At 54.0% G+C, this 19,716-nt stretch overlaps 2 protein-coding genes across 2 annotated transcripts; both read right to left on the minus strand.

Annotated features, from left to right (window-relative positions):
• Window positions 1–1,353: 1,353 nt before the first annotated feature.
• On the minus strand, window positions 1,354–7,941 carry CRYGS (crystallin gamma S; the record flags this gene model as incomplete). Its single annotated transcript, XM_082288353.1, has 3 exons — window positions 1,354–1,626; window positions 3,479–3,721; window positions 7,921–7,941. The coding sequence occupies 3 exons, from the start codon at window positions 7,939–7,941 to the stop codon at window positions 1,354–1,356; spliced, it is 537 nt and encodes a 178-aa protein (XP_082144479.1).
• A 1,820-nt stretch (window positions 7,942–9,761) lies between these two features.
• Window positions 9,762–19,519, minus strand: TBCCD1 (TBCC domain containing 1; the record flags this gene model as incomplete). Its single annotated transcript, XM_082288450.1, has 7 exons — window positions 9,762–10,197; window positions 10,750–10,925; window positions 14,511–15,008; window positions 15,654–15,840; window positions 17,311–17,677; window positions 18,930–19,079; window positions 19,181–19,519. 6 exons carry the CDS (start codon window positions 19,517–19,519, stop codon window positions 10,796–10,798), a joined length of 1,671 nt encoding a protein of 556 aa, XP_082144576.1. The 3' UTR covers window positions 9,762–10,197; window positions 10,750–10,795.
• Window positions 19,520–19,716: the final 197 nt, after the last annotated feature.

The raw sequence follows: 19,716 nt of genomic DNA on the forward strand, positions 1-19,716 counted from the left end.
CATCCTGCTGATCCGTGATGGAGAGGAGCGGAGGAGGGATGGAAGTGGGTGAAGATGCATCACCCTTTGCAGGGAAGGGCTGGAATGGGGCACGGGGCTAAGGGAGAGGGGCAACAGCAGGAGGAGGAAGAGGGGGAAGGAGAAGAAGGAAGAGGAAGAAGAGGAAGGTGACTTCAGCTCAGCTTTGTGCTGGGGGACGTCCAGGGGGCTGGAGCTGCCCCTCTTGGCAGCTCCTTCCCACTCCCCACCAGCAGCAGCGTTCCCGGGAGGTGGCAGCTCTGTGGCCTGACGAGCACCACTTACCCTGCTCCGTAATAAGCTCATACATCAACGGGCAGAGACTGCGGAGCGTGGCTGGGAGGGCTCTGCTTCCACATCCCAAAGCCCCTCGGCTCCAAGTGCAAACAGGCTGCAGGTCCCTGGGCTTCCCAGGGGAAGAGTGCCCAGCCATCAGTTATTCCTGAGTGCCTGGGACCTGCCTGACATCTGGCAGCATCGGGCAAAATGGGATGTTCCTGGTGGCAAACTGGGCTAACTGGGAGTCCCCTCTGCTCCCTGCACACCTCCGGTGTCCAGGGAGCTCTTCCTGCCCTTCAGGATCACTCAGCAGCCACCTCCCATGGCAGGGCAGCTCCCAGGGGCACTTGCTGCCTCTGTCCCACATCCAGCCTGCTCTCCTGCTTCCAGCAGCCTGGCTCCATGTGGTGCCCAGCCCCAGTTTAGGCAGCTGAATCCCCTGGCTCACAGCTACAGGGGACATCCTGTACCTGACACACTGGGCTGCCAGGGCCCCCAGCATTCCCCATGGATATTATGGCTGTCCGCCTCCTGCTCCATCTGGGATCTTCACTTTTTCCCAGTCCTGTTGCCCCGTGCGTCACGAGAAGGACAAACTCCTCCAGTACAGGGCACCTGCTGCCTGCTCAGTGTCTCCAGGAGGATGCGTGGCACTGATGGAAACCTCAACCCCTTCCCCCAAGCCACCACGGAGCAGCAACAGAGCAGGCAGGGACTTCTCAGGGACATGACAGAGCCACCCACAGCCACCCCCCAAGACTGGAATCCAGGGATATTTGGTCCCGCTGCTCCACCGGAATGGCCAAGCTCCAGCTTCGGGATAGCCTTTTCCTAAAGGAACAGTGCGACAGCGGGCAGGGCATGGGGAAGGGGGTGCCAACGAGCCCCTTGGGGCTGGCGGGGGGTGTTTTGCTCCGAGAAGGCTCCGCTCCACCCCAGCTCCCCCGAGACAGGACAACCCGCACGCAAATCCCGGGAATAAAGCAGGACGAGGCGGAGCTGAGCGACTCAGTTGCTTTATTGGGGGGGTGTGGCAGGCCCGCTCACGGGGCTGGCTCACTCGGAGATGCTGCGGAAGGACTGGACGGCGGGGCTGGCCGCGCCCCACTCCACGGGCTTGCGGTACTCCCCCTTGGGCAGCACGTACTGCCGGCCCCGGTAGTTGGGGTGCTCGTAGAACACCCAGACGCCCTCCAGCACCCTGCAGGCGTGCACCTCACGCATGTGCCACTCCTCCATGATGGAGGGGCAGTCTTCGGTGGCTTCGAACATCTGCCCGCCAAAATCTCCCTTCTCGAACACCTGGATGTGGCCTCGGCCTCCGCTTGGCTAGAAGGAAAAAAAAAAAAAAAAAAAAAAAAAAAGGGAGAGAAAAATCACAGAGTCGTGGAATGGTTTGGGTTGGAAGGGATTTAAAGATCATCCGGTTCTACCTCTCTGCCGTGGGCAGGGACACCTCCCACTGTCCCAGGGTGCTCCAAGCCCCGTCCAACCTGGCCTTGGGCATTGCCAGGGGTGGGGCAGCCACAGCTGCTCTGGGTGACTTCACTGGCAACCAGAGCATCGGATGGAGGCACTGACATGTCCCAGCTCTGACATGGGGGCAGAGTCTGGGCACAGCCAGACTCAAATCAGGTACCAACCACCCCCAGCACACCAGGACAGGGCTGAAATCTCACGTCAGCCCCCAAAAGCACAGGGAGAAGCAGCTGGGGTAAATTTTAACAGAGCATCACGTGCGAAGAGGGTACAAAAGAACCGAGCTGGAGCAGAGCAGCTCCGTGGGGAGGAAGGCAGGGATAAGGCTGAGGCAGCAGTGCCAGGCTCGCTATCCCGGGCGGGCTTGAACCCCTCAGCTGCTCCACATGAGCATCAGAGAGCCAGACTCCCTCCAGTCCCCGCTCCTCCGGGCGGAGAGGAGTTTAATGAGCTGCTGACCCCGGCGGGGCCGTGTTGCTGCAGAGGCAGCGCTGCTTCCCACCGGGGTTGGAAGCGCTCCTTGCCCGAAGGCACCGCGGCAGCGTTTAATCGGCAGCTGCCTGGACACCTCTTCCCCTTCCTTCCCAGCCCGCTCCCTCCTTGCCAGCTCCAGCCGAGCTCTGCGAGGTCTTGGGGTCTCCCCAGGGCAGGAGGGAAAGCCAGGTACCAGGTGGATATGCAGGATAAGGCTCCCACATTTCATCCTGGCGGAGGAAGCTGTGCTGCTCTTACATGCCGCACGTGTTCTGGCTCCATGTCTTAAGCCAGATCAGTGCTCTGAACGCGCTGGAAACTTTCCCTGCCCTGTGCCAAGGGATTTAGACGCAGCTCAAAGCCAGAACAGGCTGAGAGGGGCGTTAGACTCCCAGCTGGAAAGGCAAAACGCGTTGTCAGCTGTGAGATCTGCTCCATGCAGTGGGAATTCATGGCCGTGCTCCAAGTCAGCAACCCACGGATCACCAGTGTCTGCCCCACTGCTGGCAAAACCTCAGCAGCAGCTCTTCATCCACAATCCCAGTTTTAAAGGATGCTGCTCCCCACAGGCTTCCCAAAAGGATCCTTCTCTCTGTTCCTGTCTCCCCATCATCAGTTAGGAGGGGATGAGCACACCTCCTGTGCTCTCCTAATACCAGGAGGCACCAGGCTCCAAGCATGGCCAAGGAGGGCTCCAGGCATCCCTCCCGTTTCTGGGCACTCCAGGGCTGCTCTGGGGTTGGTGTCTCCATGCCCAGAGGGGTTTGGTGACACAGATTCAGTTCCCTGTGTCAGAAGGGAGTCCGGGCTTGCTAGAGAGGAAACTGCCCCTCATTCCAAATGTTCCTGCAAAGTCTACATCCCACAGTTACAGGCCTTGAGCGTGTTGGATCAGTCGGTTACACACCAGGGAAAAGGCAGGAGGCAAACTTTGGAGCAACCTGCCTGGACACCGAAATCCCTAAAGGAACACGCCGATGAAATGACACTGCTGTTCCTATGGAAACCCACCCACACTCAGAGGGATCGGCCTTTTCCCACCACAATCCAGAGCGGGAGAGATTCACCTTGTCCTCTCACCAAACACCTTGCTATTCCCAGAGCGGGACTGTGGGAGCAGCCACCCCCTCTGTGGTTCCCCAGGAAGACAGGCACTGTGTTTGCCTGGGGGAAACCCTCCCACGATGGGTGGAAGTGCAAGCATGCCCCGGGGAGGGGTGACACCTACGATCTGGATGTACTTGCAGGAGCCCAGGCGGTCGTTGAGGCCCATCCAGTGGTGGTAGTCGGGATACTCCCCGTGGGTCAGCACATACATGTTCCCAGCATAGTTGGGCCTCTCGTAGGCCACCCAGGTGCCTCCATCCACACGGATGGAGTTGCAGCGGCTCAGGTAGGTGTGGAAATCGGGGCAGTCGTTGTCGCACTCGTAGTAACGGCCGAGGAAGTTCTTGTCTTCGTAGAAGGTGACCTGAAATGAGCAGAGGGGGAAGAGTGGGGAGGTTCCTCATCCAGCACATGTCTCTGTATTCCAGCCACACCACAGCAGGAAATACCTGAAAGCAGAGCCCTCGAGATATCAGAAGTCGTCAAGCCCAGCCATGGAACGGCACCAGCTGCAGTCAGTTCACCAGTCTGGCCCCAATGCCTCCAGCTGCCACCAGTGTTCTGCCCTTCCCAGACCCTTGTTCTGTCCCAGTCCAACCCAACAAGCCCTTGGAGAAGTCCCTGTCCTCTTTCCAGCAAAACACTATCAAAACAATTCCCTCCCACCTTCTCTAGATCAGGAGTTACTAAATTACAGCCGGGGAGCTGCGAGAAGTCAATGGAATGTACAAAGCTGATTTCTGGGCACATGGGTGGGTCTAGCAGCGCTGGCTTAGCAGTTGGACTTGACCACCTTTAGAGGGTTTTTCCAGCCTTAAACATTCCATGATTCCCTTTATATTGGCTTACCAAGTGTTTGCAGCGAGATCTTTACTGATAAAGGGGTGGAGAAGTCTCTTTCTTCCCGGCTCATGTCTTCCAGCTCATCCTTGTTCCCGTTTGAACAACTCAAAACTCCCTGTCTCGAAACCCACTGCCCAAAGCTGGACATCACACAAGATTTGCCCATGCCAGGAGAAACTAAGAGAGCATTCCACGTGTGTGGTGGGTACCAGTTTTATGGATATCCAAGGACTGTATCTGTGGCTTGGTTGCTGCAAGTTCATGAAACCTCTGACAAATCCACAATCATTTCTTTCCCAAGAGCTGCTCTATAGCCGGGCTGCTGACCCCAAAGCACTTTACCCTGCTTGATCACAACCTGCCTTGAAACGATCTTGGGAGCTGATGAGCAAATCCCATTCCTCCCACCCAGCCAGCCCGGGAGAAGAGACCCAGTTTCCCTCAAAAATCCCTTCATGGAAATATTGCCAAGCCCTAGACCAGACCAGTCCTTTCTTTTTAGCTCCTCCCAGGTGACAATTACTCATCAAGAGTTGCTCTTGTCAAGAGGATTCCCAAACCATTGTGTCTATCTTGATTACAACACCAGAAGCTCTAGAGAGAATCTTTCTGGCCACACCCAACATGCAGTGTTCCACAATCCATTTTTTCCCATGTTTTTTCCATAGTTGGGCTATTAATATCCACCACCACCACCATCTGCTGTACTTCACCCACAGCGCTGTGGCTACTGGTATCGACGTAACCTCCCTGTTCTTAAAAAATCATCCATTGTCAGTGTTTCAACCCAAATCCAGGACAAGTCACTCACTTTTTATTTTTAATCATTTGTTTGGTGCTAAAAATTGAATGAGTTGGACTTTTGCTGGAGCTGGTTGGTCAGTGTGTCCCACCAGCCTGACCAAGGGATCTGGGGAGTCGGACTGATCGTGCCAGAGGATTCATGCTCTTGATTTTGCAGCCTGCTACTGGACATTTATTAGGATAATTCTATTTTCCCCTTAATTTCAAGGACTGATCTGCCATCACGAAGCAATCGGTGCACACAAAATAACCTGTCCCCCAAAATCCTGACCAAGCTCTTCCCACCTTCACACAGTGGAGAGCTGGGAATCGCTCCAACCTTTCCAGCAGTGAATAAAGGCTGTGAAAGGAGAGCACTGAAGTGCCCAGTCCCTGTTTTCCCACTCTTGGGCAGTTAACCACGGTGGCCAGGTCTTCCCGGCCACAACCCACTGCCTTTTCCAGATCCTGCTTCTGGATCATTGTGCCTAAAGGTATCACCCAAAAAATCTGCTGGCCTGACCCAAAGGCAACACCGAAAGCTCAGCTCGCTGGGTTTGGCAGTCACACACCACCAGTCACCCTCTTCTTGAAGCCCTTGGTCAAGGAAGCCAAAGCATCCCTGGAAAACCCTCTGCAGGGATTCATCTCTTCCCAGCTCAGCATTATCCTCTGCTGGGATGGCTGATCCCTCTCTCCAACCTCTGTCCCCAAGCTCTGATCCTGTCCCGCTCCTGTCCACGCAGCGAGTGTCCAACATGGTTGATAATGAACTCTGCCCAATGTGGATCTGCTTTCTGGGCAGAGGGATCCTTGGAGGAGTTCAAGGCCAGATTAGATGGGGCTTGGAGCAACCTGGGATAGTGGAAGGTGTCCCTGCCCATGGAAGGGGGTGGAACTGGATGAGCTTTAAGATCCTTTCCAACCCAAACCATTCTGGGATTCAGTGATGTTCCTTCCCCACCCAGCCTAACACAACCAAACCAGAGCCTGGCAAAGCTACCTGATGTTTCCAGGGAGGCATTTCCCCTTGTACTTACAAAACCACAAAGCCAAAGAAATCCAAAGGCACGTTAAGGATATGGCTGTTCCTACAGACCTGTGTCCAACCAAAGTGCTGCTCCCTGGTTTAATCCCAGAATTTAAGGGATCCTGCCCACCCACTGTCCAGCACGGCCCTTCAGACACACCCTCAGCTCATTTCAGACCTTCGCTTCCCAGTTTTCCTGCATGGATTCAGGCACCAACAGAGCAGGTTGATGTTTTCACCCCAGAATAACTACAAGTGAATTACAGATTCCAAATCCAGATTTGCAGCCTTGTTTCTGTCCCCTCTCACTTGCAGGGAAACCACCTGCCTTCAGCCATACCCTCCAGGAGCTCTGCTCCCAGCACTCACCTGCTAACCTCTCCCTGCCCAAACCTTGCCTTTTGGGGATTTCCAGGCACATACCACATTTGCCAGAGCAGATCTTCCTTGCAGGACTGAAAAACTCTTGCTTTGGTCACCTCACCTGAGTTATCACACATTTCTTTTCAACAGCAGCTTAGTTAGAAGAAAACCCATAAAAAATATCCAGTAGTGCTTCCTCTGTCAGCAGTGATCCCTTTCCAGAGCAGATCGCTTGCTGGGGTTGTGAGAAATGGTGTTTAATTCCCTACTTTGCCCTTTTCTTCTCCCTGGAATGTGCTAAACATAAGAGAAATAGGAGATAACTCCTCCTGGCCATCCTGCTGCCCCTCAGCAGCACATACTCTGTGAATTCCCCGTGGCACACTCCAAGGGCACACGGCTTTCAGCAGGGGGAAGGCAGAATGTGCTCAAGGCTTTCCAAGCTGAGAGGAGACTCGAGGATGGAGTAGTTGCAATTCCCCAGCACCTTTTTTAGGCACAGGTACAGAAAGCGTGCACCCCTGGGATCCAGGAGCCACCAGCACACCCTCCTCAGCTTCCCAGACCAACAGCCCAACCACTGAGAGCCACAGAGCCAAAGGACATGGAAAAGCCAAGAGCAGATCGTCCACAGCATTGCCCAGTGCCTCCAAACCCACTGGGCTTCCAAACCCCCTCGGGTCTTACAGTCTCCATAGGCAAAAGGGAATCCAGCCCAAAAGCAAAGTTCAGATCAAGCTCTTCCCACAGCCTCCTAACAGGTGTTTGACCTTCCACAGGGGACACTGGCCCAAGTCCTCACCCTCCCTTCCTTCCCCAGCTGTTTCTCCCTGCCCAGTCCCGGTAGCAGTTCTGTGGCACCAGCCAGCTCAGCTCTGCTAAACCCAAGCCTGAGGAGCTGGATGCCCACCTGAGATGTCACTCCAGCTGAAGCTGAGCTTCCCGACCTACCTCCTCCTCCAATTTCAAGTTCATCCCTGCCGACTGCACTGAATCCCAAGGCCTGTGGGCATCCTGTATGCATCCCTCAGGGAACACCATTCCCTTCGGTGCTACTGCCATTGCCCAGGAGCCCTCGTGTCGCAGCACCCCCTCTGCTCCACCATGAACAGGCATGTGGCAGCTCTGCTGGTGCTGGGAGTCAGGCTCTCCCAAGGCTCCAAGAGAGCTTTCCGTGAGACTCCGCTCCAAAAGCGCAGTGATTCCCTGCTGGCACGGCCCCCTCCACCCTCTATTTCCAAGGCATCAGATCCTGCTGATTTAGAATCATTTCAAAATGCCCCCTCACCAGTCACTGCGCCTGACTCCATCCTCTGGCAGAGCCACACCTAGAGGAACCAGCCAAAATCTGGGAAAAGCCTTGGGAGGGCTCAGCTCCAGCTTCCCTCCATGTGAGGAGGGATTTCAAGCATCTCCCCCTGCCCACATGCTGACAGAGGGGGAAGCTGTCAGCAGAACAAAGAAAACAAAGTTTCTCCACAATTCATCCCTGCTAAATTCTGCACTTTTAGCCAAAATCATGAATACACTGCAAATAAACTTACCTTGGTTCCAGCTCTGGACATTTTCCGTTCCAGCCAAGCTCCCCTGTGCCGGAGGAACGTCAGCAGCTGTTACAAACAGCCAGGATCTGAGGTGCCCTTTTTATAACGGGCTTGTTTTAAACCAGACAGCCGCTTTGTCATGAGAATAGGATCCAAAAATTGAGTCAGTGATTCTGAGGCTATAGCCGATTTCCAGAAAAGCAAACAGGATTATGGAATAAAGGAAGGCTTCGCCATCCTCCCTTTGTTACCATTTGCTGAGTCAGAACACCAAAACTCTGCCAAATGCACTCAAAACACGCAGCCCCCTGCCAAGTCTGGGAGGACGGGGGGGTAATTTGGCTGCTCCCTGCCTTCCAAGCTTGTTAAACAAGAAGGAATCCTCGTTGGCCCTTAGAGACCCCACCCCATTTGTAAGGAGGTCACACAGTATTTATCAGGGAATGTTCTGGTGCAGTGAAGGATGCAGTTAAGTAATGATAAACAAGTGCTCAGGGCAGACACCAGAGGCTTGCAAAAACCAGCTCTGCATAGAAAGCTCTCAATGGAAACATCTGTGGAGCAAAGAGGCTGCAGATTTTCCTGGGACACCCTCAGCTGGAGCCACACTGCTCCAAACACCTCCTGACACAGAGGGAAAGAAGGATGTGTGGCCACCTCCCCACCCCCCACAAAGCGAATGATTCACACATCAAGCAATTCCCAGATTTCTGATTGTCTTTGCGAGTGTCACAAATTCAACTCCAAACTCTCAGCCCAGCACCTGAGGTTGGAGGAGTTTTCCCTTCGGCCGCTCTCCGGCCCTCGGAGCGGGGAGGCCGAGGATCGCTGGCTTCCACAGCCACCCCCCCGCCAGTGCATGATGAAAAACCACCTCTGCAGCTATTCAGTGCCCCAGCCCAAAGGCTTAGCGAGACAAAGGGACACGAATTTGGCACAGCAGCGCCCGAAACACGCAGCCCCTCTTTCAAATCTGTCAGGACAAGCACTCTCGCAACAGCAGCTCTGTAAATGCAGGCAGATGGGAGAGCCCGGGGCACACAAGCTCAGCAGCTACTCCTCTTCCCATTTTAGGAGCCTTGAATCACCCAGAGCTGTTGCTCTCACTGAGGCCACTTGATTTAGTTTTTAATTGCTGAAGATCAGAGTTCAAGCACGAGCTGGGTTCTGTCAGCAGGCTCAGGGCTCAGAGCTGTGGTCACTTCGCACATCCCTCTTTAGAGGTTGGTTAAATAGAATAAACTCACCTTATATCAATAGAATAAATGTAAGAAACTCACCTCACCTGCCTGCCCAGGAGCCAAGGGAAAGCTTCAGAGGAATTCTGAGGCTGTGCACTCCAGAGCACTGTGCCTTCCCCTCGCTCTCAGCTTGGATAGCTCTTCCCAAGGCACCACCAGCTGCTGCCTCCACTCATCCATGCAATGCCTTTGCCTATTTTCCAAGCTTATTTAGGTGCTCAGCTATGAGCACATCTCCCCAAAACACATCCCACCAGCACATGAGAATGGTGCTTATTCAAGCTGGTAATCTTTATGAAAATTATGAGATAGGAATAGGGCTTGTACCAAAACCTTGTGCCAGGACAGCCTTCAAAGCCTTCAGCTCCATGCCTGAAGCTTACAGGAGTTTGACTTCAGCCTGGCAGGACATACATTCTTTTTTTGCCCCACTTTCCTCAAAAATTAGCACTTTCTCCCTCTGACAGGTTCACATTCATTAAGATAAAAGATGCTGTGTCCCTCTGAGATCAGCTGTACAGGTAAAACCCCTTCCCTAGGACACATGGTAGGTTTATCCAACAACTCTGGTTTATTGACAGTTGTCAAAACAGTGCAACCATATACAAAAATTCATCTTCACAAAAGTGCTACATTCATATTAAAAAAAAAAAAAGCCTGTTGGATTTCATTCATAAAAAATTTAAACATTTCTTTTTCACATTTATAAAAACAGCACAGCTGGTTTGTACCATGAGGATGCAGGTGATGCCCAGGGCCTGCACCCAGCTTTGTCCCAGGAAACCTGGTGTGTTGGATACCTGCTCACCACAGGCACCAACTGTGGTGACAGCTCTGCAACAAGGCACACTTCATCTTCTTCCAGTGGCAGGCACCTCTCAGTCACCAACAGGATGGCTACAGCACATTCCTGGGAAGGCAGGAATGTGAGGGAATCCCAAGGCAGCCGGGTGTCGGATCCAGTGGGTGCAGGTGGGATGGCCACAAAGTCTTAATGAGAACTGGGCTGAGTGGGTCACTGCCTGTTCCCAGAGCTCTGGAATAGAATAAAAGGAGTCAATTTTACTTCTAACACCAGCAAAGAAAAAGGGAATTCAAAGGCTAAATCAAAAATAAAACAACTTTTTAATGGTTTGAAACATGCCACGGCAGAAGAGCACGAGAAGGGCAGGTCTCCAGCTCCTAAACCACTTCTGCTTGGGAAAAGGAAGTGAGAATTATCCAAAGTCTCACTGAAAGAACTACCCAAAGTCTCACTCAATCCTCATTAGCAAAAACTGAGATGGGTAGACATCAATACACAGGGTTTCTTTGGAAGAGCAGCTATTCCAATCAGTTTTATACCTTTTATCCTTTACAGATGCCTCCAACAAATCAAACTTGACAACAAGGCAGTGCTGAGGACACAGATTTCAGCTGAAAAGGGGTTTTGGCAGGAAAATAAGAACTAAACCCAAATGCCAGGCTCTTGGGAGAACATTCACTCAACAGACTCCTACTTGTCCTACCTCGGCCTCGGCTGTGCACACAAACATGGGACAGCTCTTGAGGAGAGAGAAGAAGCAAGAGAAGGAGGCCTTTTACTCACCTCCCCTTCCTTCTGCTGCCCAGGAATGTTCTCCTGCCCAGGAATGTTATCCTGCTGCCTGCTTGCAGCCCATGGCAGGAGGGACCAGGCTGTCCAGCTGCTGCCAGTTCCCCGTCTGAACCAGCCACTCATAGAATTTGTTTTCTACCAACGTCTGGAACTGTTTCCTCTGATCCCTGAAATGGAAACATCAGCAGGGAAATATGGAAAGATCACATTTCTTTACAGTGTTATACTTCTGCCACCTCTGCACTATCCGAACAAGCCTCCAGATGTATCAGGAAGAGCCAGGCTTGGTTCCTGAACCTTGCAGGGACAGCCAGAGAAGGTTTTTACCCCGTGAATGTGATGATAATGAACCCCAAAGGCAGAACCTGGTGGAGTTGGAGAAGTCATACAAAATTCCCCATCCCACGACCACAACCACCCTGCTCCAGGGCTGCCTCCACTTTCCCCTCAGAGCACAGCTGAAAAACTGTCTGAAAAAGGAGAAAACTAAGATTAGCAACCAGTGCTCAAGCACTAAAGACACGAAATTCTGTTCCCACAGCACCCGAGAGGATGGAGATCAGGGAAAACATGCACCTATAAACACTCCTCACATCATTCCCGTTGCTCATCATCAACTTTTGGGTGTTTTTGGCCAGCCCAGCAGTAACAGGGTGGGCCACTCAGCTCAGGCTAGCTGGCACTGGTCAGATGCCCAAAAGCATCTCCAGAACAGCATCCCAGCCCTCTGGGTTCAGCTCACATCTGGAATTTCTTAAGCCAAAGGTGGCACAGGTGTTGAGTAGTTTACACAATTCATTTCTGAACACCAATAAAACATGAACATTTTTCAGTATTCTGGAGATTTTATGTGGGTTTGCTTTGAACCCATTCCTAATTTGATGTGCTGACCCCATTCTGTACTGGGAAAAGCAGGAAACCAGCTCCAGAGGAGACCATGAAGGTGATCAGAGGGATGGAGCACCCCTCCTCTAAGAAAAAGCTGGGATATTTGGGATTGTTCAGCCTGGAGAAGAGAAGCTTTGGGGTGACCTAATTGTGGCCTTCCAGTGCCTGAAGGAGCTACAAGAAAGATGGAGAGAGAATATTTCCAAGAGTCTGAAGTGACAGCACAAGGGGAAATGGCTTCCCACTGCCAGAGGGCAGGGTTAGATGGGATATTGGGAAGAAATTCTTCCCTGTGAGGGAGGTGAGGCCCTGGCACAGGGTGCCCCATCCCTGGAACTGTCCCAGGCCAGGCTGGACAGGGCTTGAAGCAACCTGGGATAGTGGAAGGTGTCCCTGCCCATGGCAGGGGGTGGAATCTGGTTGGGTTTTTAAGGTCCCTTCCAATCCAGGCTGTTCCATTCAGTTCTGTCCCATGTGTCCACATCCTTTTTTTAAGTTAAGGCTGCTGTCTGTATGTTCTCTTCCATTTGAGCCATTCCCCAGGGTTCTGGGACACAAACTAACCCAAATTCCTCCCCAGTGAACACAAAAGCAGCCACTTCTTTCTTCCCTTGTGGATTTATCTTCTCCAAGAGCTTTTTCTCTACCTTGATCTGCTACTGACCCTGAAAGACTTTCTGTCTGATATGCTCAGAAAATGAATAAACAGGATTTTATGCTTTTGCAAGTTGCTCCTCAAGCTGTCTTCTTGGTCCTGTCTTATGGGGGTTTTACTTTCAGCCTGGCAGGATTTACATTCTTTTTCTGCCCCACTTTCCTCAATCAGACAACTTCAACTTCTTGAAAGATGTCTTCTTATTTCTAACACTCTCTTTCACCTCCCCGCTTGAGCACAGCAGCTTCTTTCTTCCTACAAGCCTGATATCCTGTTTGCTCTAAGCTTCCTACTTGTCTCCCTTCTTGTTTCCCTGCCTGCAGGAGACAACAGACTTTTCCCACTGCCAGCTGCCCAGTTTGTTTTCAACAAGCTTCTGAACTTGCCAGAGTTTTCCCCCTTTTATGGAATAAGCAGCGAGCTCTTGCCTCCTGTGACTGCGGCAGACGATGGCAAATCTAAGCACATCATCCCTATTTCCTCACACTTCTTTCACAGGGAGGGTCTGACGGGCCAAACACCTTCCCAAAACTGTGGTGGGAAGCAGCAGCCCTGGGAGAACAAGAGCTGGAGCAGGAAGCACCATGGGTGAGGCTGACAGACACAACGACTCCAGCACAAGGGCTGAATTCTCTTCCCTCTCTGCTGCACCTTAAGATTCAGGGCTGGGAGTTGGGAAGGTTTTCTGTCCCCACTTCTGGGTCATGACTGCTCTGCCACCCTCCTCCTGTAGCAAAATCCCACCCTGGAATCCTTTCCCTCTCCCAAAGTGCTTTTTCAAACAGCACTTTCTCTGCTCAGCACAGAGGCACCTGGATTCCAGGAAGGAACAAGGGAAGCCCAGGGAGCTCCTCCAAAACAAGGAGCCATCATATGAGCCAGAACTCCTCAGCCTGGTACAATGGGAAGTCTTGACAGGAATGCTTTCCTATTCCATGTTTCCCACAGGATAAACTCCTCCAAGATCACTGTTATCAGCACCCAGTCACACACCCCTCGCCAGCCATCAACTGACATGGAACAGAAAATCTCCCCAGTTTAGGCATGGTTTAGGGAAGAAAACTTGTTCTCATCAAGTCTTTACAGAGGGATGTTGGAAAAGGGGCTTTATCCCCATTCTGTGCTTGCCAAGGAAGCTGGGCAGAGGATTCCACGTGATCTGCTCCAGAGGAATTTAAAAGCTACTGCCCACAGGTGATCTGCTGCAGTGATCCATGTGCACACTCCCAGCTCACCTCAGCAAGGGCTGGGATGGTCATTCACAGCTTCAATCCCAGGGTGAAGGCTGGGCTAAGAGGGACCCCAGGCAGCTCGGGGTGCACACTCAGCCCTGGCCCAATCCACTGCCAGGGTGGATCCTTCCCCTCAGCAGTATCTGGGAATGCCTTTCCTGGAATCCCACAAGCTGGGAAAATGCAACCATGAGACAGCACCTCCTTCAGAGCAGCGTGGGCAAGGGAGGGGATCCTCCCCCTTCACTCCACCTGGTGAGGCCCCACCTGCAGAGCTGCCTCCAGCTCTGGGATACCCAGCACGACAAGGATGTGGGGCTGCCAGAATCCAGAGGAGGCCACGGAGGTGTTCCAGGGCCTGGAGCCCCTCAGCTCTGGAGCCAGGCTGGGAGAAAGCTGGGGGGGGGGGTTCACCTGGAGAAGAGAAGGCTCCAGGGAGACCTTAGAGCCCCTTCCAGGGCCTAAAGGGGCTCCAGGAGATCTGGATAGGGACTTTGGAGAAGGGACTGGAGCGACAGGACACAGGAAACAGTTTCCCAATGCCAGAGGGCAGGGTTAGATGGGATATTGGGAAGAAATTCCTCCCTGTGAGGGTGGGGAGGCCCTGGCACAGGGTGCCCAGAGCAGCTGGGGCTGCCCCATCCCTGGCAGTGTCCAAGGCCAGGTTGGACGGGGCTTGGAGCAGCCTGGGATAGTGGAAGGTGTTCCATGTCAGGGGGTGGAACAGGATGAGCTTTAAGGTCCCTTCTGACCCAAAGCATTTTGGGATTCTACAACTCTGAGCTATGCTTGTGAGCATTACTCTTCCCACTTTATCAAGCAGAATCCCAGGATAGCTAATTCCTGATGCTCTAGGACTGCCCTGCAAGACATGGCTCACACAACCCAACCCACCCTTCAAGGATTTCTGTAGAACCCCATCCAACAACCCCCTCTGTCCACGTGGCCGAGCTCTGCCCTTCCTGGGGGTCACTCACCTGCTCAGCCCTGCCTCCTTCACCATGCGCTGCCACACCTGGACCTTCTGCTCCCGCTGCCTCAGCGCCTCCTGGTACTCCTGGGGAAGCCCCCCTGGTGTCTCCATGGTGTCTCCTTCCATCTCAAAGGGGATCACAAAGGTGTAGAAGTCCGAGGGGGGCAGGAGCCGGAAAACGCTCGTGTCACCGCTGTCCCCGCACACCAGCATGGGGCTGTCCCAGTAGTTTGGCAGAGTGGCCAAGCCCACCTGAGCCATGTGGTCTTCCAGCATGGGATAATGGGTGTGGAAAGGGGCAAAGCTGACTGCCTGGTTCCCCGAGAGGATGAGGGGCTGCGTGGGTGTGAGAGTGTGGAAAGTACAGCCGGTGGTGGACGAAAGGGACAAGCGATGGCAAACCACGACGACCTTGACGTTGTCACAGCTCTGGACGTGGACTGATGTCTCCACAGGGCCCAGGACAAAGGTGCTATTCCGGCACTTCTCGATGGTCACGGATCTGCCAAAGAACCACAGAACCAACAGGGTTGGGAGGAACCTCCATCCAGTCCAAGGCAGGGTCACCTGCAGCAGGTGATGCAGGAACATGTCCAGGTGGGTTTGGAATGTGTCCAGAGAGGGAGACTCCACATCCTCCCTCAGCAGCTGTTGCAGTGCTCTGCCACCCTCCAGGGAAAGAAGTTCTTCCTCATACTGAGGTGAAGCTTGTTGTGTTTTAGTTTATAGCCATTGCTCCTTATCCTGTCGCTGGCACCTCTGAACAAAGCCTGGCACCACCCTCTGGCACCCCCTGGACATCTCTGTATGGATTGATGGGATCCCCTCTCAGTCCTGTCTTCTCCAGACTAAACAGCCCCAGCTCCCTCAGCCTTTCCTTGCCAGGGAGATGCTCCAGTCCCTTCCTCATCTCCACACCCTCCACTGGAGCCTCTCAGGAGCTCCTTGTCTCTCCTGAGGAGCCCAGAACTGGACACAGCACCCCAGATGTGCCTCACAGGGCTGAGCAGAGGGGCAGGATCACTCCCTGACCTACTGAGAACGCTCCTCCTAATGCCCCCCAGGGATCCCATTGGCCTCCTGGCCCCCAGGACACGCTCATGGTCAGCTGGGAGTCCAGCTGTGTGCCAGGAGAACCCAAACTCACCGCAGAGGGGACAGCAGGTAAATGAAGGACTCGTTGCAGCGATGGATTCTGACGTGAGCCCCCACCAGAGTGTCCGAGCTCTTGGCCAGGGTCTGCCTGTACACCTGGCTCATGATCACCATGGGGGACACCTCGGGCACCACCCGGGCACTGCAGGCAATCTTGGCTCTCCTGGTTGTTCCTTCCACTTGCAAAACAAAGCCCACAAAAGTTCAGGGTCCAGCAATCCCCCGGGAAAATAATCAGTCCCAAAGTTCAAGGATGGTACTTGTCACACCAGTTACACCACCCCCGATGCCTCCTGGGCAGGTCAACAGCATGAGGCACCAGAAATTTCAGGAACTCAGAGACACTGAAGGATCAAAACCACTCCAAGATTACTTAGGAGCAGCCAAAGCCTCCCACAAGCTCCAGCCAGTCCCGAGCAAGGAACCTCTACTTCCACAAGCCTGTTCCTGAACACAAGACTCAGCTTAGCAGGAAGATCCTCAGGGCAAGCTTTAAGCAGGAATTGTGGGTTTTAAAAAGGGAAATGCTCACTCTAGGACACAATCCTTAAGCCCTTCCCCATGCTCCCTAACCCACTGCCTCTCTTGGGATCCTGCACCAGGGAGACAAAACATGGAGTTAAATTCCTTATCCTAAGGGGGAAAGGGCCTTGGCTCCACTGCCATGTCCCTGAAGGAGAGGGGCTGGATTGGAGACAAGGAAACCTAGACCAGGTCCCCACTGCCAGATCCCTGATCAGCAACAGCAGCCGAGTTCCCATTTCTGGGTTTTGGGGTTTTTTTCCTAAATTTTATTTATACTATTCACCTGTATTTCTTTTTCTGTATTCCTGAGTTCATTTCTGTAGTTCTAACTTTCTACATTTCTATCTTCTGATTTCTCTGTGTTTCTGTATTTCTATTTCTGTATCTTTCTATATATTTCTACATTTCCGTATACTTCTCTTTCTATTTTTCCGTATTTCCATTTGCCATATTTCTGTGTATTTCTACATATTTCTATTTTGCCCACGTATTCCTATTTCCCCCACCCCCATTTCCTCCACATCCCCATTCCCTCCCCCACATTCCCGTTCCCCCCCACATCTCTCCCATTTTCCCCCACATCCCCATTTCCTTCCCACATCCCCATTTCCTTCCCACATCCCCATTTCCTTCCCACATCCCCATTTATCCCCCACATCCCCATTCCCCCCGCCACATCCCCATTCCCCCCCCACATCCCCATTCCCCCCAACCCCCATTTCCCTCCACATCCCCATTCCCCCCTCACTTCCCCATTCCCCCCCCACATCCCCATTCCCCCCCCATCCCCATTCCCTTCCCACATCCCCATTCCCTTCCCACATCCCCATTACCCCCATATTCCTCCCCATTCCTCCCCCACACCCCCACTTCCCCCATCCCCATTCCCCCCCACACTCCTGTTTCCCCTCCCCATCCCCTTCCCCCATCCCAGTTCCCTCCATTTCCCCCCATCCCCATTCCCTTCCCACATCCCCGTTTCCCCCCCACACCTCCATTTCCCCCCCACATCCCCATTTCCTTCCCCATCCCCGTTTCCCCCCACATCCCCATTCCTCCCCACATCCCCATTCCTCCCCACACTCCTGTCCTTCTAAGACCAACTTCCCAGCAGTTCTTCCCACCTTGCTGTGCCCACGCCAGCTTCTTCCCAGCCTTGAGGCAGACAGTCATTCCCAAGGGATTAGCGGTGAGGGAGGAGCGCAGCCAGCTCTCCAGCTTGGGCAGGGAGAAGGCTTGGGCCACTTTGGAATACCCATTGTGGCTCTGGCAGGGCTGCCTGAGGGCCAGCTCGTGGAGGGGCCAGACCGTGCGGGAATTGCTGTGGGTGCCCTCGAGCAGGAAGCTGAGGGCACACACGGCTTCGTAGGACACCAGGCTGCTGCAGCTGGAATGGGAAGAGGCTGAGAGCTGCTCCGGCTCCAGCAGCAGCTCCAACATATCCAACAGGTGACTCTGCACAAAGGCAAGGTGCTCCTGGTCGTTCCAGTTCTGGAAAACATACAAAGGGGGTGAGTTCTGGGAGCTGAGAAGCTCCCTGGACATCATATACACAAGTCCTTGCTTAGAATGCTGCTAAAAGAAGGAAATCCAGTCAGACACAGTGCTCATTCCTGCTCGGCTCTTCCGAAGATGGAGAGACACCTCCCCCCAGAAACTCAAAATAAAACATTTCATTCCAGCTCCAACACCACGTATTTCCTTCTAGACAGCAGCACCAGGCTCTGCTACAATCCCAGACAAATCCAGGCCACTCCTGCTGGCACTGGAAGGCAGGAAACAAATCAATAACTGACACTCCAGGTCTTGGAGCTGCTCCATTGGAAAATCCCTGCGGCTGGGCCAGACCTGCGGCCAGGATTCAGTGCTGCCTTCCAGGATAAGAAGCAGAGGGTCATCTCTCCCCAGCGAGTGCACCAATAAACCAAACCCTCTGAAAGAACCCTTATTTCAAATTCTAAAGGGCTCCAGCCCCCTCCCCCGCCCCCCCCCAAAAAAAAAAACCAGGAGACTGGAATTCTGGCAGAGCTTAACAAAGCCGAGTTTTGCTGAAGGAACACACGGCTGTGATTACACCTTCTCCTCACCACCTTTGTTCAATGGCTCAGCATCAAGTTATCCAGCTCCTATGTTTCATGATTCCAGCTTGCCCCAAGCTGCATTTCACCAGCTCATCCTGCTCCGTGCCAGAATTCCAGAGGGCTGCAAATTGTGTAATCCATTCTCCCACACAGGGACACATCCAGCTGCCTCCTTCTTAATTACCTGGCAGTATTTTAAAAGGAAACAGCGTTTCCACGTGGCTGATCTACAGCTGAACAACCAACTCCCCTCTCAGAAACAGAGGGTGATGGCAGGGGACACCCTGGGATCCAAAACCCCACACTGGACCATGGGAAACACACTGTAAGCATGAGGAAAGCTTCCTGCTTGACTAATAAAGCAAAGAGGCTGTTGCTTCTTAAAGGGAGACTTGCCAAGACTCTCAGGGAATTTTCGGTCGGCTTTGGACTCCAGGAAAGTCTCACGGAAAACTTCAGAAAACCTTTTTATAAGCTGCAGAGAACACGCCAACTTCACTTCGTTTACTACGGAACAGGAATTCGGCAACCGCACCCTTGCTCACACTTTGCCACGGGTGAAACCCTGCCTAGAACAAAGCTGCCCCTTTCCAAGCCGCCTCAAGGCAGCTCCCCACAGCAAAGAAGCCCCTGCAGGCGGAGAATCCCACAGGCACGAGTACCTTATTCCCGCCCGCCGATTTCCCGGTCAGGCTGGGAGACTTGGTCCTGGGGCTGGGCCACTCGTCCCCGAGCAGAGACCTCCGCAGGGAAACCTTGTGCAGCTGCTGGACGTACAGGAAGAGCAGGAACTGCAGAGTGTCCACGGAGAGCTGGAGAGCACGGGAGAGACACAGAAGAGTCAGGTTGGGCCGGGCTCCCCTTTAGGCAGGGGCCGGGCTCCCCGTGCCTTAGGCCGGCTCAGGGCTCTTGCCTTGCTCCGCTCCCGCTCCAGCTCCTCGGCGCTGGCGCAGGCCGCCTCAGCCTCGGCCCAGCGCAGGCGGAGGGGCGGGGCAGGCCCGAGGAGGCCGCGGAAGAGCTCGAAGTAGAGCCAGGCGATCTCGCGGCTCAGCTGCAGCTTCCCGCAGGCGATGTGCCGCCAGCAGGGCCAGCGCAGCCGCGGGAAGCAGCCCTGGTCCGCCCGCGCGCGGGCGTAGGCGGCCGCCTTGCGTAGGTAATGCGGGGTGAGGCGGGCGGGCGGCGGGGCCGGCAGCGCTCCCACCAGGAACGGCTCCGTGCGCACCCACAGCCGCACCGGCCCCGCCGCCGCCATCGCCGCCGCCGCCACTTCCGGCTTCCGCCGCGGGCACCATAGAGACGGCCCTTCCCTCCCTCCGGGAGCCGCTGCCCATTGGCTGCGGCTACGAGCGCGGGGGCGGGAATAAGCAATGAGCTCGCTGATTGGCTGTTGGGAAGGAAGTCACTCTGCAGGGATGGCGGGGCGCGGCCGGCGCTCACGGCGGCGACGCT

Source organism: Coloeus monedula, assembly GCF_965178545.1.
Source record: "Coloeus monedula genome assembly, chromosome: 10".
NCBI classification, from domain to species: Eukaryota; Metazoa; Chordata; class Aves; order Passeriformes; family Corvidae; genus Coloeus; species Coloeus monedula.